At 39.0% G+C, this 16,328-nt stretch overlaps 1 protein-coding gene across 4 annotated transcripts in view; it reads right to left on the reverse strand.

The window, feature by feature from the left end:
• The window catches only part of csmd3b (CUB and Sushi multiple domains 3b), a 684,074-nt gene that overhangs the window by 336,909 nt on the left and 330,837 nt on the right, over positions 1 to 16,328 (reverse strand). For all 4 annotated transcript variants that reach the window (XM_057827420.1, XM_057827419.1, XM_057827418.1 and 1 more), the window contains exon 5: positions 15,104 to 15,311. In XM_057827420.1, coding sequence (XP_057683403.1) covers positions 15,104 to 15,311 — 208 coding nt within the window. The remainder of the gene's footprint in view (positions 1 to 15,103; positions 15,312 to 16,328) is intronic.

Consider the following 16,328-nt stretch of genomic DNA (forward strand, 5'->3'; position numbering starts at 1 on the left):
CGATTTAAATTTGCTTATAAAATCCAGACACTTATTCGGGAAGTTTTCAAAATGGTTCTTGAGTAGTTTTTGAAAACAAAGGTTGAATCGAACAGTGTACCACCTAAACCAGGGTTCACTGAATCCGGACCTCGGTGCCACTTTTCCTGTCATGTTTTCCACATCTCTCTCCCCTAACACACCTGAATCAGATGATTATAACATCAGCAACCTCTCCAGAAGCCTGATAATGATCCTGATTATTTTGATTCAGGTGTGTTGGAGGAGGGAGACATGGAAAACACGACAGGAAAAGTGGCACCGAGGTCCACATTTAGTGAACCCTGACCTAAACCAATACATATGCACTGCAAAACCCCACTTAAAAAACATCCCTTGTTTTCAGTGTAAATCTACTAGAAATAAGTGAAATTATCTGCCAGGGCTTCAAGAAATTTTACCCACTTATATTTGGTGAAGTAAAATAGCTAGCTGAAAATAAGCTTAACAGACTTATTTTAAGCAAAAAGTTTGTATATTTAATCTTAAAAAAAACTTGTTTGTTAGAAATGTTCTTATTTCTGGAATAGATTTTGTTGAAGACATTATTGGAAAGCATTTTTTCCTCGATTTACGTGAAAAATGACTTACTTTTAGATGTATGGGCTTAATAACAAATACTGTAGTAATATTTACCTAAAGTGGAAGAATCTGACGCGTCAATCTTAACTAGCCTTTAACACTCAAAACAAGATAGAGAAAATTATTCGACTAGATTTAGGAAAAATCTAAATCTAAACAAAAAAAAAAAAAAAAAAAAAAAAAAAAAAAGACATTATACTGTAAATTTGCAGTGTGAAAGCTAGCATAAATCAATACAGATTATTTTTTGCATTAATCATTTAGCCTATCAATTAATTAGGTTCATATTCGTGAGAAATGTAGCTCGTTCACCCAATCTGTTTGGTCTTATTAAGGTCCCATCCCCAGAAAACAGTGTACATGCAGGTCATGCTTTTATATCGTCCCTAGCAATATTGAGACGGAACTTACGCCCTTGTCAGGGGCGCACACTGTTAATTGACGTGCAAGATTTTACTCTAATTTTCACTGTTATACTGATAAATACTTTCATAATAAATGCACTAAAATGCAAACTTATGAATCAAATTATTCCCTATCGGTTTTGACATCAACCAGTACACTGCTTAGAAATTAGGTTAACATGGGAATGTTTTTTAGGGAGACCCAGCTGTAACATGGACCGAGCGAGCCAAAACACCCAACATATTTTAAAATGTGATTCCACGAGAGCCATACAGTATGCGTGTGTATGTGTATATACAGTATATATATATATATATATATATATATATATATATACACTGTATATTTTATGTTCTTTTGCCAGCTTGTCCGATTTCGTTTTGTGAGTACAGTTTCTTTCGTTAGCATCACACTGGAGGGAGAGCATGGTCACGAGCAGGGGGACGTGTGTGTTACAGTGGCCGAGACAGGCGGAGCCTCTCCAAGCGTCTCTCAGAGTCTCACTCTCCTGGAAGTGGCGACAATTTGACAGTCACAGAATTGAAAGATATCGCACCTTTGAGACTTGCGGTTCCCTGTCGTGGTTTAATTTTCCCCTATGCATTTTTCATATACTCCAGTTCGCTCGGCATTGAGTCGGGAGGGGCCGACCCCGCCTCTGGCCGAGCGGCGACCGCTTGACACATGGCCCACCTCCATCTTTTTCTTCTGTTGGCAAACCAGCTCCTTACATTACTGCCAACTAGTGGATTGAACCAGAGGTGGGTAGTATCACATTACATGTACTCCGTTATATTTATTTGAGTAAGTTTCTGGGAATAATGTATTTCTAAGAGTAGTTTTATAAAGCTATACTTTTTACTTGAGTAGATTTGTGAAGAAAAAACACAACTCTTACTCCGCTACTTTGGGCAACACAAGAGTCATAAAACTGTTCCCTATTTATTTTACATATAGATTTATTTATTTTGCCAGTGATGCCAAGAGTAGCTCTACCAATTTCACCAATGATACGTTGCAACAATAATCACATGACTATTATACCAATCAGACGCAAACTTGCCGTTCTATGTTAACACCAGCCTGTTCAATCATGTGGTGTCTTTAAAGCACTGTAAAAAAGGAAGTATTTGACATACAGCGCTGCTCTCAACATGACTTGAAAGTGCGGATTTTAACCTCTCTCCCAGGTTTTATTTGTCACCGATTGACCACGGAAAACCAGAAATATGATCCTTTTAACTGCATAATGTTAATTATGAAGGAACTATTCACTATTCCTACTAGGAACTATTTTCTCCACCAGAGGGGACTCATGCTCTTTGTACGAATAATGCTTCATTTCTGTTTTTTTTTTTTTTTCTCTCGTGGGAATTATCATTATGTTTTTGTACTTCTTTGGCTTAATGTGGTTGTGTTATTAATTATTGTTCAGCATCATTATAACAACACTTTGTGCTCAGAAAAAAAATACCAAAAATGTGAGCAGTTATTCACAATGTTACTCATTACTTGAGTATTCTTTTCACTAGGGTTGTTCTGATCATGTTTTTTTGCTCCCGATCCGATCCCGATCGTTTTAGTTTGAGTATCTGCCGATCCCGATATTTCCCGATCCGACTGCTTGTTTTGCTCCCGATTATATTCCAATCATTCCCGATAATTTTTCCCGATCGTATACATTTTGGCAATGCATTAAGAAAAAAATGAATAAAACTCGGACAAATATATACTGTACATTCAACATACAGTACATAAGTACTGTATTTGTTTATTATGACAATAAATCCTCAAGATGGCATTTACATTATTAACATTCTTTCTGTGAGAGGGATCCACGGATAGAAAGACTTGTGACTTTGTATATTGTGACTAAATATTGCCATCTAGTGTATTTGTTGAGCTTTCAGTAAATTATTCTGCAGCCATTCAACCCTAATGCATGATGGGAAGTGGAACCATGACTGTGTGTAGTGCTACCAATTGATATATCTTCTCTGCGTTAGGAAACAACATAAGGTGTTAAAAAGATCAATTGCTACCTTGCTTCCCCACATTGCTTCCCATGATATTTCTGATCACAGGGAGAGGAATTGTAAGGCTTTAGCCAATTAAAAAAAGGCACCAAAGGCTGCCAAAATTCACTCTACTCATTTTACGCTGTCTATTATCTCTCTATAAAGGTAAAACGGCGCCATTACAGATTGACCGCGACAATGCGTGAGTGGGTCGTGCAGCATGCATTAATTGCGTTAAATATTTTCATGTGATACATTTATAAAAAAATTAATTATCGCTGTTATCGGGATAAATTTGATAACTCTATCTTAAGCCTAAACTAAAGATTCTGGATGAGTGTAACATATTATGTCTGTAACGTTAAATACAATTAGAAAACAATTTAATTAAAAAAATATATATATATTAAAAAAAGCCATGGCCGATATTTTTTTGCCGATTCCGATACTTTGAAAATGACGTGATCGGACCCGATCGATTGGGACATCTCTACTTTTCACCAAATACTTTTTACTTGTACTTGAGTACATTTTTGGATAACTACTTTTGCTTGAGTAAAAAGACCATTTCTGCAGGTCAAAGTTTCTTATTCATCTCCCAAACATGATTTAGATTTCTTAGCAAGTAGTAGAAAAAAAAACCTAATGTCAAAGGAACCCAAGAAATGACGTCAATCCAAAATGGCTTTTCAAGTTTTCTCATGATTTAGCCTGACCCAAATATAAATATATTGTATGTGGTTCAATTTTTGGTAACAGATGGACAAACTATCTCTAGGAAAGTTTTGAAGGACTGAAATTACTTTTAAAAATTGCCACTTCAAAATGCATGTTGCTGTTGGTGCACAAGTTCTTAAAACTTTTTTGCAGGTCCGAATGTCACGTTCCTGAGTGAGATGAGCTTCAGGGGCTGAATCCTCAAATAATTCCAGACTGAGCGATAACAAGAGCACAGTCAGCTTCGTCAACATGAGGCCTCAGCAGTTTTTACAGAGGAGCCGCAAAGGACGAACAACTAATTCTAGCACATGTGGACGGCAGTCACACGAAAGATTCATTACATGATGCCAGCATCTGCTTACACGCATACTGTACATGAGGTGCTTAAGTAGCCGGAACACAAGTACACAAGGTCTTCTGACTCACAAGGCAGCTGCTTTCCCACTTAAACTAAACATGACCTACCTCTTAAACAAAGACACACAATTGTATACAGTTACTTAAACAGGGATTACATAGTTAACCTCGGGCCATGAGATGTTGCTTCGCTAAGTCTGAAGACAGATGAGCCCATCTAACAGCCTGCCCTGGAAGATTTCCATTCTAGAAAATAGGAAATTCTTTTGTGCATTGTCAAATGGTTCACTCATAACAATATTTCATAGCCCCTGACTGCTCGTCGATTTTTGGCAAATTAGGGTATTGATCAGCCATTGCCGTAACCAATGTGGATCTAATCACTGCTCGGGCTATTAGTGTGTAATTTATTTGTGGGCGAGGGGGCATAATGGCCTGAAAACAGCTTTTAGGGACATACAGCATTAGCATTCATGTGCAGGGGCATGATATAATTCATGTGCATCCCCTTTGTGAATACCACTTTTGTTTGTGTCTCTGTACACACCGGTGGTATACAAGTGGGTTTCCTTTGGCAGGTTGCCAAAGCAACAGGTGGCGCTTCCAGCCTATCCATGAGGTAGTTTTAGCCAATCAGAATCCTGAAGATAGTAATAGAAAAGACAGCAATACTACATATAGAAAAGTGACGGATGATGGTCTTTCAGGAAGGGGAAGCTCAAAGTGTCTGCCTGTGAGTGCTTTGTGACAGTGGAGAACCCGGTGATTGGTTGGGAAAGAAACTAGAGTGACAGAAATCAGTCAACAAAGACAAGCAGCTACAAAAGAATAGAAAAAAAACCCCACCAGAAATAGAAGCTCCATTTTTCGCTAGTCACTTTTAACCAAGAAAGTGCCGCTAAGATGATAAGGAAAGTCTCCGATTCACCTCAGAACAACGGAATGAAATTTGAAAAATTCTTCCCGCAGATATTAAACAACAAGATTCACTCATTTCGCTGTCAATCAAAAAGGGATTCAGTCTCAGACAGATGATCCAATTATCATGCAGAGAACCAGAGCGTCAGGGCCAGCTGAGCCCCACCCACTTGCCATAGACCCCCAGAGATGCACAGCGTCTGATAGGTGGGACAAACCCAGCCTTTAGCCAATGACTCTGCTCGTTTCACAGTAGTGGAACAATGCACTCTCAACTAGGGAGATGCACAGCGTCCACACTGCTTAACTCTGCAAAACCCTGTTTTTGGCCTACAGAACTGACCAGAATGGAGTCAGATGACCCTGACAACTCTGGATAGCTACAATTATGACCCTGACAACTCTGGATAGCTACAATTAAATAGGAATTAAAATAGAAAATTACAAATAGTAAAATGTTTCAACTAGGGTATCAACTAAGGTGCTCTTACGAATGTGAAGGACTAATGTAGAAATCAACACTCACAACCGATATCTGACTGGGGTTAGGTTCAGATGATCCTTCTCTGAATTCAGTAGGTTGAAGGGAATAGTATCCTTTCCTGTATTTGCTGTTTGAATTACTCTAACACACCCAATATAAAACAGCATTTAAACCGTAGTTTAAGAAAATCAAGTAGAATATATTTGATATTATGAGTAATTGGACTTGGGGTGATTAGAATTTGCAGCGCCAAGACAACGGGCAGATAATGGCATAAGAGATACAGGATGCCTGGTGACTACGGATGTCCAACGAGCCATCATGCAGCTGACTGAGCGAGATTGACGCTAATGGAACAAGACAAGCAGGTGATGACTAAGACATCTACAAACCCATGTCTGGACCACCAAATCCTGCCACCAGCTCTACTGGGGGCCAACAATGGACAGTCCAGAACAATGGCGGGACGTCCTGTATTGCCACAAGGAATGCCTGATAACAAGACTACTCCACATCTGAGAATTACAACACTCAGCACTGAGGCTGTCAAAATCTCCAACTCTGGTTGCCTTGGCAACAATGACGCACGAACTCATCAGCCCAACCTACAACAGAAAATTACCCTCAACAACACCCAAACACACCCTTCTCCCGGACCACAGCCTGCCTCACCAGAACATTCAAAAGACTGAATTCTTTAGCTAGCGCAGTCTTTCTAGGAAATCTTTTGTTGAGGATGACTCTGGATCTAGCCTTCCTCCTTGCCTGGGTCGATTTGCCGTTTTGCCTTGTTGTCTGATTGCTGTCGACTTGCAATAAATTGTCAACTTGTGTTTCGAAGCCTTCTCCAAGCTTTTAAAATGGAGTCAGTACAAGGGATTAAAACTAAGGTGAACGCGTGGAGTTTGGCCTTTTGGCCGGGTTGTTGGGTTTTTCTCATAAGCGGAGTTCAAGGGGGGGGCAGGGGATCCAGGCCCCCCGGTGGCTGAAAATTGTCATTGCATGTAATTGACTTTCCTATATATATATATATATATATATATACTGTATATACATACAGTGGGGAGAACAAGTATTTGATACACTGCCAATGGGAAAACCCATTGGCAGTGTATCAAATACTTGTTCTCCCCACTGTATATATATAAAGTTGTAAAGCAATAAAACAAACAACAACAAAAAAGAATGAAATGAACAAAAAACGATTTATATAATGGGTCAAAACAATTTTTCGAACTGATCATGTGATGAGCACTTTAGACGGTCATTTGCTTTGCATATTATTTTCAAAAAAAAAAAAAATTAGGGGAGGGCAATTTTACTTTTCAAATGTTTTTTTTTCTTCGTTTGAATTTTTTTTTGACTGAAGCAACTTTTTGGGGGCTTGAATGATTTAGACACAAAAATCACACATAAAGGATTGTTAAAATAAAAAACATTTTTTTAATGAAAAATTAAGCGTTCAGATGCAAACGTTTGAGTGTCAAATATTTTTTCGTATTCAAAAGCTTTTTTTCTATGGTTGAAATTTTTCTTTTTCAGATTGAAGTGATTTTTCTTTTGAAATATATATATTTTTTGTTTGAAGCAACTTATTTTTTGATTGAATAATAAAGACACAAATGTCCTCGCCAAAATGTGGCCCAAACGCAAAACAAAATTACTTCAATCAAAAAAGTTGCTTCAACCCAAAAAAAATTAACTTCAATCAAGAAAAAAAAAAAAAAAAAAAATCCAAAGAAAAATAGCTGTCAAATGCATTTTTTTGAGTTTCAAATTAATTTTTGCATCCAAACACATTTTTTTTGATTGAAGTGACTTTTTTTTAAATTGAAAATATATATCTTGATTGAACTTGTTTTTTTTTTGATAGAATAATGAAGACACAAATAAACCTCCATATGGCTCCGCCCAGGTGATACAATTTTGACTGGGGTAACTACATTGGCACGGCACCGGCGGGCGTACAATATTCAATGGATGACAATCTTGGCAAAAAGTATAGCTGTCCTAAGCAGCCTGATTTAGAATTCCCCTCAAGAATGATGGGAAACAAAAAAACGCTCATTTTCAACTTATTATTATAAATATTCTTGTAAGTTCATTTTATTGCTGACACTGCGTTTTGGGGTCATCAACATGTTGTGCCCCCCTGCCCCAAAAGTCAAACTCCGCCTATGGTTTTGCTGCCATGGGTCGTTGGAATTGCACTGGCGTGATTCCGGCAATCTGGCTAGAAGGTCAGATCCCCAGAAGGTAGATACCAACTGATCTTGATAAAGCTAGGACTATGAAACTGCGAATGAACGAAAAATAAGCCGCGTCGTAACCGATGATAGTGAAGCTGATTCTGAACAAAAGTTGAGTGCATTGTTTTCGTGCATATTTCATCAACGACATGTACACACAGCAGTATGCAAATGATCACTTATTATTTGACATTTTAGGTGAAGCTGAGCTTCCCTTGCAGTCTTAGAGCAATCACCGCTGATATACGAAAACATATATGTGGAGAATGTCAATGAAATAGAGTTGAGTGCTGAATGCATTTCAAATTTTACTGACCAAAACAGCAGAACATACAACAACATGTACACAAACTTGCAAAATACTTCCAGCATGGAGTCTAAACCACATGTTTTAAATGAGTTCCCAGTACAAAGAGATGATCGGCCATTATGTGGAGAGGATATCATTAATTAGCCCACGAGTAGATTGTAATGCGAGATCTTTCCACAATGTTGTCTGCTTTGTTTTGCTTCCCAAGGGGGCCAATGTTTGATTTTTGTATTACACAGACCTCCTCAACTAGATTAATAGTGTCTAGCTGTGAACCCCAGTCACATTTAGCAATATTTCAATTTAGTCATAATTCCATTGACCTAAAAAACGGGTTTGCGGAGATAAAATGTAACGTTGACATGATTTAGGTCATACTTTTGAAAAACACAGTAGTGAGCACTATTCATGTTAAACAGAAGACTGGATGCACTACTTTTCTGATATCTCCGGGGAAACCCTGTTAGTTTACTCCCTTTGCAAAAACTCTCACATCTCAATCGAGCCCCCGTCTGGGATTGGGTTGAATAGTTCATATTTGCAAAATAAATGCAACAGGGGATTAAGGGTCTGCGCCGGAGTCCATTCCGCAAGATGGGTGTGCACTTTGACATAGTTGGCGTGACTCATCGTCTATTGGGAAACCAATGTTCTGCAATGGTGGATTGCGTCCGTTAGAAGGCTAACATGGGGTAAATAGCTGCAAGGTGGGTGCCAGGAGTTGTTAATGTTATATTTGGGGAAGAATACAGCTATTTGATTCAAGCAGGTTAGCTTAAGCATGAAGTAAATTATACAGTGGGGCAAGTAAGTATTTAGTCAACCACTAATTGTGCAAGTTTTCCCACTTGAAAACATTAGAGAGGCCTGGAATTGTCAACATGGGTAAACCTCAAATCATGAGAGACAATGGGTGGGGGGGGGGGGGGCGCCTGGGGGGGGGGGGGGGGAGAAAATCACATTTTTTTTTTTTTAAAGAATTTATTTGCAAATCATGGTGGAAAATAAGTGGTCAATACCAAAAGTTCATCTCAATACTTTGTTATGTACCCTTTGTTGGCAATAACGGAGGCCAAACGTTTTCTGTAACTCTTCACAAGCTTTTCACACACTGTTGCTGGTATTTTGGCCCATTCCTCCATGCAGATCTCCTCTAGACCAGTGATGTTTTGGGGCTGTCGTTGGGCAACACAGACTTTCAACTCCCTCCACAGATTTTCTATGGGGTTGAGATCTGGAGACTGGCTAGGCCACTCCATGACCTTGAAATGCTTCTTACGAAGCCACTCCTTTGTTGCCCTGGCTGTGTGTTTGGGATCACTGTCATGCTGAAAGACCCAGCCACGTCACATTTTCAATGCCGTTGCTGATGGAAGGAGATTTTCACTCAAAATCTCTCGATACATGGCCCCATTCATTTTCCTTTACACAGATCAGTCGTCCTGGTCCCCTTGCAGAAAAACAGCCTCAAAGCATGATGTTTCCACCCCCATGCTTCACAGTGGGTATGGTGGTCTTCGGATGCAATTCCGTATTCTTTCTCCTCCAAACACGAGAACCTGTGTTTCTACCAAAAAGTTCTATTTTGGTTTCATCTGACCATAATTCTCCCAGTCCTCTTCTGGAACATCCAAATGCTCTTTAGCGAACCGCAGACGGGCCTGGACGTGTACTGGCTTTAGAAGGGGAACACGTCTGGCAGTGCAGGATTTGAGTCCCTGGCGGCACATTGTGTTACTGATAATAGCCTCTGTTACTGTGACCCCAGCTCTCTGTAGGTCATTCACTAGGTCCCCCCATGTGGGTCTGGGATTTTTGCTCACCGTTCTTGTTATCATTTTGACGCCACGGGGTAAGATCTTGCATGGAGCCCCAGATCGAGGGAGATTATCAGTGGTCTTGTATGTCTTCCATTTTCGAATAATTGCTCCCACAGTTGATTTCTTTACACCAAGCGTTTTACCTATTGCAGATTCAGTCTTCCCAGCCTGGAGCAGGTCTACAATTTTGTCTCTGGTGTCCATCGACAGCTCTTTGGTCTTGGCCATAGTGGAGTTTGGAGTGTGACTGACTCAGCTTTTGGACAAGTGTTCTTTATACTGATGAGTTAAAACCAGTGTTGTTAATAACGGCGTTACAATATAACGGCGTTACTAACGGCGTTATTTTTTTCAGTAATGAGTAATCTAATTAATTACTTTTCTCATCTTGGCAACGCCGTTACCGTTACTGAGGCGGGAAAGGCGTGCGTTACTATGCGTTACTAAGTTGGTTGAATAAAAAAAAGTCTGAGAGAAACGGACTCACGGGGACGAGAGCAGAGCAGGAGTGGGGAAGACGCCGTTCCAACCGCGATGCTAGGTGGCTCCAATAATACCTGACTGCAGCCATAGCCGACAAACTACGCCCACATGACACGGTAGATATCATATTATAGAACTAGATGCACATAACAGACACTGCTGCACTGCCAACATGTTTTAAGGACTACATGCGTTTGTAAACAGCCGCCATCTTAAAGCAGTAGACCTCTCAGGAAGGCCCTGATGTAGAGATCCTTCCTAGCGAACCTAAGTAATTTTTTAAAATCTAAAATGCTCCTAAATCGGCAAAATCTTAACTTAAATCTATCTTTAAATTATGAAACAGTTTTAAAACTTACACATGTTTAAAGTAGACAGAAGGCAACTAATGCAATAACGGGAGAAATTTTAACAACTTTAACGATTGATTCACAACTTTAAATGACTTCCACACATAGCAAAGGTTACTAGCTAGTTATCGCAATACCCTTGTGTCTAGTTAAGTGGAGGGTAAAGAATTGGGCTTGGGCCAATTGTCCCCCAAACATTTTAAGCTTCACATTGTGTGACCTGTGTGGTTTTTTTTGTTTTTTTTTTGAGAAAAAAAAATATCACTAGTTACTTTGCCAAGTAACTAATTACTCTTACATTCAGGTAACTGAGTTACTAACGCAATTACTTTTTGGGAGAAGTAATTTGTAACTGTAATTAATTACTTTTTTTCAGTAAGATTAACAACACTGCATGGCACTAAATGCATTAGTAGACAGCCGCCATCTTAAAGCAGTAGACTTTTTAGGACGGCTCTGTTGCAGAGAACCTTCCTAGCGAACCTAAATAACTTTTTATCTAAAATACTTCTAAATCGGCAAAATCTTGACTTGAATCTATCTTTAAATGATGAAACAGTTTTAAAACTTTCATATGTCGAAAGTCGAGAGAAGGGAAGAAATGCAATAATGGGAGCAATTTCAACAACTTTTAACAGTTGATCCAGTGTAAAGGGTAAATTAGGGTAAAGAATTGGGCTCGGGCCAATTGTACCAAAAACCTTCATAAAAAACTTCACATAGTGTGGCCAATGTTTTTTTTTTTTTTTTTTTTTTTGAGGGGAAAAAAAAAAGTAATTATCACCAATTACTTTGCCAAGTAACTAATTACTCTTACATTCAGGTAATTGAGTTACTAACGCAATTACTTTTTGGGAGAAGTAATTTGTAACTATAATTAATTACTTTTTTTCAGTAAGATTAACAACACTGGTTAAAACAGGTGCCATTAATACAGGTAACGAGTGGAGCCTCATTAGACATCGTTAGAAGAAGTTAGACCTCTTTGACAGCCAGAAATCTTGATTGTTTGTAGATGACCAAATACTTATTTTCCACTCTAATTTGGAAATCTTTAAAAATCAAACAATGTGATTTTCTGTTTTTTTTTCCACATTCTAGCTCTCATGGTTGAGGTTTACCCATGTTGACAATTACAGGCCTTTCTAATATTTTCAAGTAGCACAATTGGTGGTTGACTAAATACTTATTTGCCCCACTGTCGCTGCACTATTTAGGGTGACCAGAAACTCAAGTTTTTGGTGCTTTGGGAGGAAATTTTGCTGCTATGTTGCAACAACACGCAATGGTGAAAGCGTAAGTTTTATAATTTATTGGAGCCATCTGTCAAGTACATGTGGTGAGAACTTGGTGGAAATCCCAATGACAACTTCATTTACGTGTTGAGTGTCTAGTAAACATGGTTCAAATTTGGACGCAATCTGGCACAATCTTGAACACAAGCTTGTCAGTGAAGACCCAATTTTGGAAATAGCTTCTTGAGATGTTTTTGTGGGTCTACTCTTATTACTTGGCTTGACGCCTTTCAACCTCATTTTTCTCAAATTGTATTCGTAATTCGACCCTTTTATTACTGAAATTAAGAAGACAGTGTGACACATTTGCAGCTCATTAGAAATGGTGCACAGGTCGATACAGCATTAAACGTATAAATGCAAGTCATTACACCCTTGTCATTTGTAATTAAAAGGTGGAGCCAAATGGTTTTGCAAGTTTAAAAGTAAAATATGTGAGGCGATTCATTACAGCATATGTCCGACCTCTGTCATTAAAGTCTGGATTGGAATATTTTTATTTTCTGTGCAGTACAGTATATCTATGGTGCATGACAGAGTTATATTCTGAAAACAGCGATGTAATCTCGCAATTTTCAATCTGTGGCAAGTGGAGCTAAGTGTGTTTATGAGCTGAAAGAGGGTGCTCCATAAAACTTTTCAATAAATTGTTAAATCATGCATTGTTTAAAGAAAAGTGTGGAAATTAAAGGGAACATCAGACTGAAAGACTTGTAGGCTATAATAAACCACAATTGTTCTCTTTTACTAAAATATGTTATTAGAAACATGAAATATTGCCATTGATTTAAAAATCTACAATATTTAGTAAATGTTTTGACCTACGGAGGGCGCCATGTTTTATGTGCGCAATGGACGCTCGGCGTGATGACGTAGGACCGGGAGAATAGCTGTGCTAGCTAGCATTGAAGCTAGTATGAATACTGGCATGATTTTGTCACATTCTGCTGCTGGTCAGATTGTTTTGTTACAGAGCTGTGGGATGAGTTCCTGACATTGTACCTGCATCCAATTCCAGCTTATCAGCAGTGTCTTTAAACAGATCCTAGGCAGGTTGCAGAGATATTGACTTGCTGCCATTTGACAGTATTCTTGATGACTTCGTTGCTTGCCTTGTTTTTTTACGCGGCAAGACGTCCAACACATGCACACATCGGTTAAAAGCGGTGAGTACCTACAATTTGTGTTTTTATTAAGTCTCTTATTACCTTTTCATTGCCTCAAAATACTTTTTGCATGTGTTTCCCTCTCATACTTCTAAGCATTGTGTTTTCTTGTGGTGGCTTTGAAGCAAATTGTGATCTGTGGACCACAATAGCCACGTAACATATTTAAATCGCGCTTATTTGATATTACTACGTTTAAGTACCGTATTGGCCCGAATATAAGACGGCCCTGATTATAAGACGACCCCCTCTTTTTCAAGACTCAAGTTTGAAAAAACACTTTTTGAACAGCAAATTAATTTTTATACAGAAAATAATTACAGTATATCTGAAACAAATGATTATAACAATATATTTGAGAGAGAAAAGCATGTTATTTTGCCTCATTCAAATCTTAATATCTGAACATTTAAATATGTCAACTAAAGTGCAATCACATTCGTAAATGAATGGCTTCTGGTTTTTGAAATGTAAATAAACCAATCTATTGTGATAAAACAACAAAATGGCAATAACTGCATTAACCATCAAAGTGAAATCTAACTGTAACTGTAGTTTTGAAACAAATCTGAATAAGGAAAAATATTGCAATAAAGTAAAGCAAACTGGTTAAACTTGAGAGTAGCTGAGATCTGTCATGACAGAACATTATTCCTCAAGTTCAGCATTCGCTTCAATGATATCTGGCGCCATCTAGCGTCGTGAATGGGTATAATGTTTAGACCGTGATTATAAGATGACCCCCACTTTTTCAGTCTTATTTCAATGCAAAAAAACACAGTCTTATATTCGGGCCAAAACGGTATTTTCTTAAGCCATTTTTAGTATGTCCTGCCTGTATGCATCTAAACAAAAGAGGCTGAAAGCACACGGCAGTAATTTGGGCGTCATATTTGCCTCTTGTAAGACGTTTCGCCAGTGTAGCACATTTTGGCAGAAGACCGGTTTTGTCCTGCTCTCGTCACATCTTATCTGTCTTTCCTGATAATTTTGCTTTTGCTACTCATTTTGTGAAAGTCAGTCCTGTCCTCTGGGGTTCAAATTGAAAGGCCTGAATAGTTGACGTGTTTATGTCGCTAGTCGTACTCTGGAAGTTCGGCAAGGTAGTCCAGTGACGTCACCGCCCTGTGACGTCAACAACAATGGCGACATACGAGTTAAACTAATTTTACAAATTGCATAAAAAACGAAACCAACAAGAGCGGTTTTAAAATCAAATGATTTTATTTCATACTAACGTTTATCTTTTAAGAACTACAAGTCTTTCTTTCCGTGGTTCCCTTTAAAAAAAAAAAAAATTCTACGTCTTTTCTTTGACCCATTAAAAACTCCTATATTATATCCTTTCATGTGCGTAGCATTACAAACCCATGCCCCCCGCCATATAGGGTAATACACTTGATGCAAGGTGACATTAGCAAAATAGCTTAGGCTTTGAACCATAGACAAAAGTTGTTCGTGGTAGCAGGACAGATCAGCTAGCAACAATTCAACAAAAACAACAAATGTTTCTTGCCCATTAAAAGCTGATCAGGAACAACACTTATTTTCTGTCAAATGATATCACTAATCATCACAACAAATCAACTCAGGCCATGACTTCAAGTAGAAGGGCATTTGGCAAAAAGAAGAACTTTTCTATGGTTCCGCCTATCATCCACACGCACATTTTGGGCATTGAAAACAAGGGTTCTTAAAAACTGTCTAAAGTGAAGATGTGTGAATTCTGCGTTTGTGGCGCCATCATTAGAGCTGGATCCTCAGATTCAAAAACCTGCTAGGTGTAGACATGGCCTCAGTTGACCACTCTCACATTGCAATGCAGACAACACATTCAATTGAAGAAAAAAAACATCACTTCATAATCATCTTACTGAACACTTTTCAAAACAGTAAGTGTCACTCACCAGATGGTCGGGGGCTCAGATCCTTCCACCTCCAGATAGTCATACTTCTCCTCAGTGTGGAAGTCTGTAAAGACGACAGAGATGGTGTCTCCGGGTTCGGCCAATAGGATCCAAGTACAGTCGGCCTGGTTACCATAGTTGCCGGGGTAACCGGGACTGGTCACCACCCCACTGCCGCCCCGCACAGTGCCCCCACATGTGTCCTCAGCTGTCAATCAAATCAAAGTGACAAATAGAAAAACCTGGGTTAGGGAGAGGAGGAGGGACTGAAGGGCGGACTATTTTTTTTTTTGGAAAGGTTGGGTCAATTCAGGGGAAAAAAATGGAATGGAAAACTGATTTCCACTACACCAAGCAGGCAAGACAGCCCAACGCCCCGCCTTCTCTCTCCCAATACGAGCTGACTCTTAGTCATTTCCACATTTTATGGCTTCTGTTAGAAATGGAGTTGCCAATTGTTGTTAATGATAATTTTGTCCAAAGAAAAGTAACATTATGAATATTGATCATCTCAAGTATTTGGGGTAAGATTGGAGGAGTTAGGCTGCAGTTCCTGTGGGCGACACCCAATGTCATGTGACTCTCTAAATTGACTTCTGACAAGGACTGCAACTATTGACTGATTTGCTGTGTAACAGATAAAGACACATGGATCGGCGCTGTGCACGGCATAAATTATAAACATATAATTTATACAGAAGACGGGGTGGGGGAGAAACATTTGACGCCATTGGACCTTTTCGCTCCACTGGGAAATCAGTTGTTGAATGTTAGCAGTTGTTGCTAAAATTGGTCTCCCAATGGAAAAAGATACAATGAAAACATTTTCAACAATATAAATTATATCAGAATAATTTATAGATGCACAGTACATAAAAAGGAGGCAATTCTGGTAGACAACAGACACAGACACCAGAAAGTGCAATTTTGACATTTACTAGATGAAACAAATGCCAAACCGTAATCGCTGATTGATGCAGTGACAGTAAGGCACATACCCCCTAAGGTGCCCACAGGGTAGAGGGTGTCAGTGCCCCAACCCCTTTCCTACCTTCCCCCCAAAAAGCGAAAACACAGACAGATCAGACGTACACACACACGCACAGCAGACAGGAAGTACAGCACAGAAAGAGCCAGGAATAGATGCAGGGATCACACCGGAAGGTCGGGAAAAAACAAAGCAAAACACAGGATGGAAGGAAGAACACATAAAAAAAGCATGATT

Source organism: Corythoichthys intestinalis, chromosome 22 (assembly GCF_030265065.1).
Source record: "Corythoichthys intestinalis isolate RoL2023-P3 chromosome 22, ASM3026506v1, whole genome shotgun sequence".
Classification (NCBI taxonomy): domain Eukaryota; kingdom Metazoa; phylum Chordata; class Actinopteri; order Syngnathiformes; family Syngnathidae; genus Corythoichthys; species Corythoichthys intestinalis.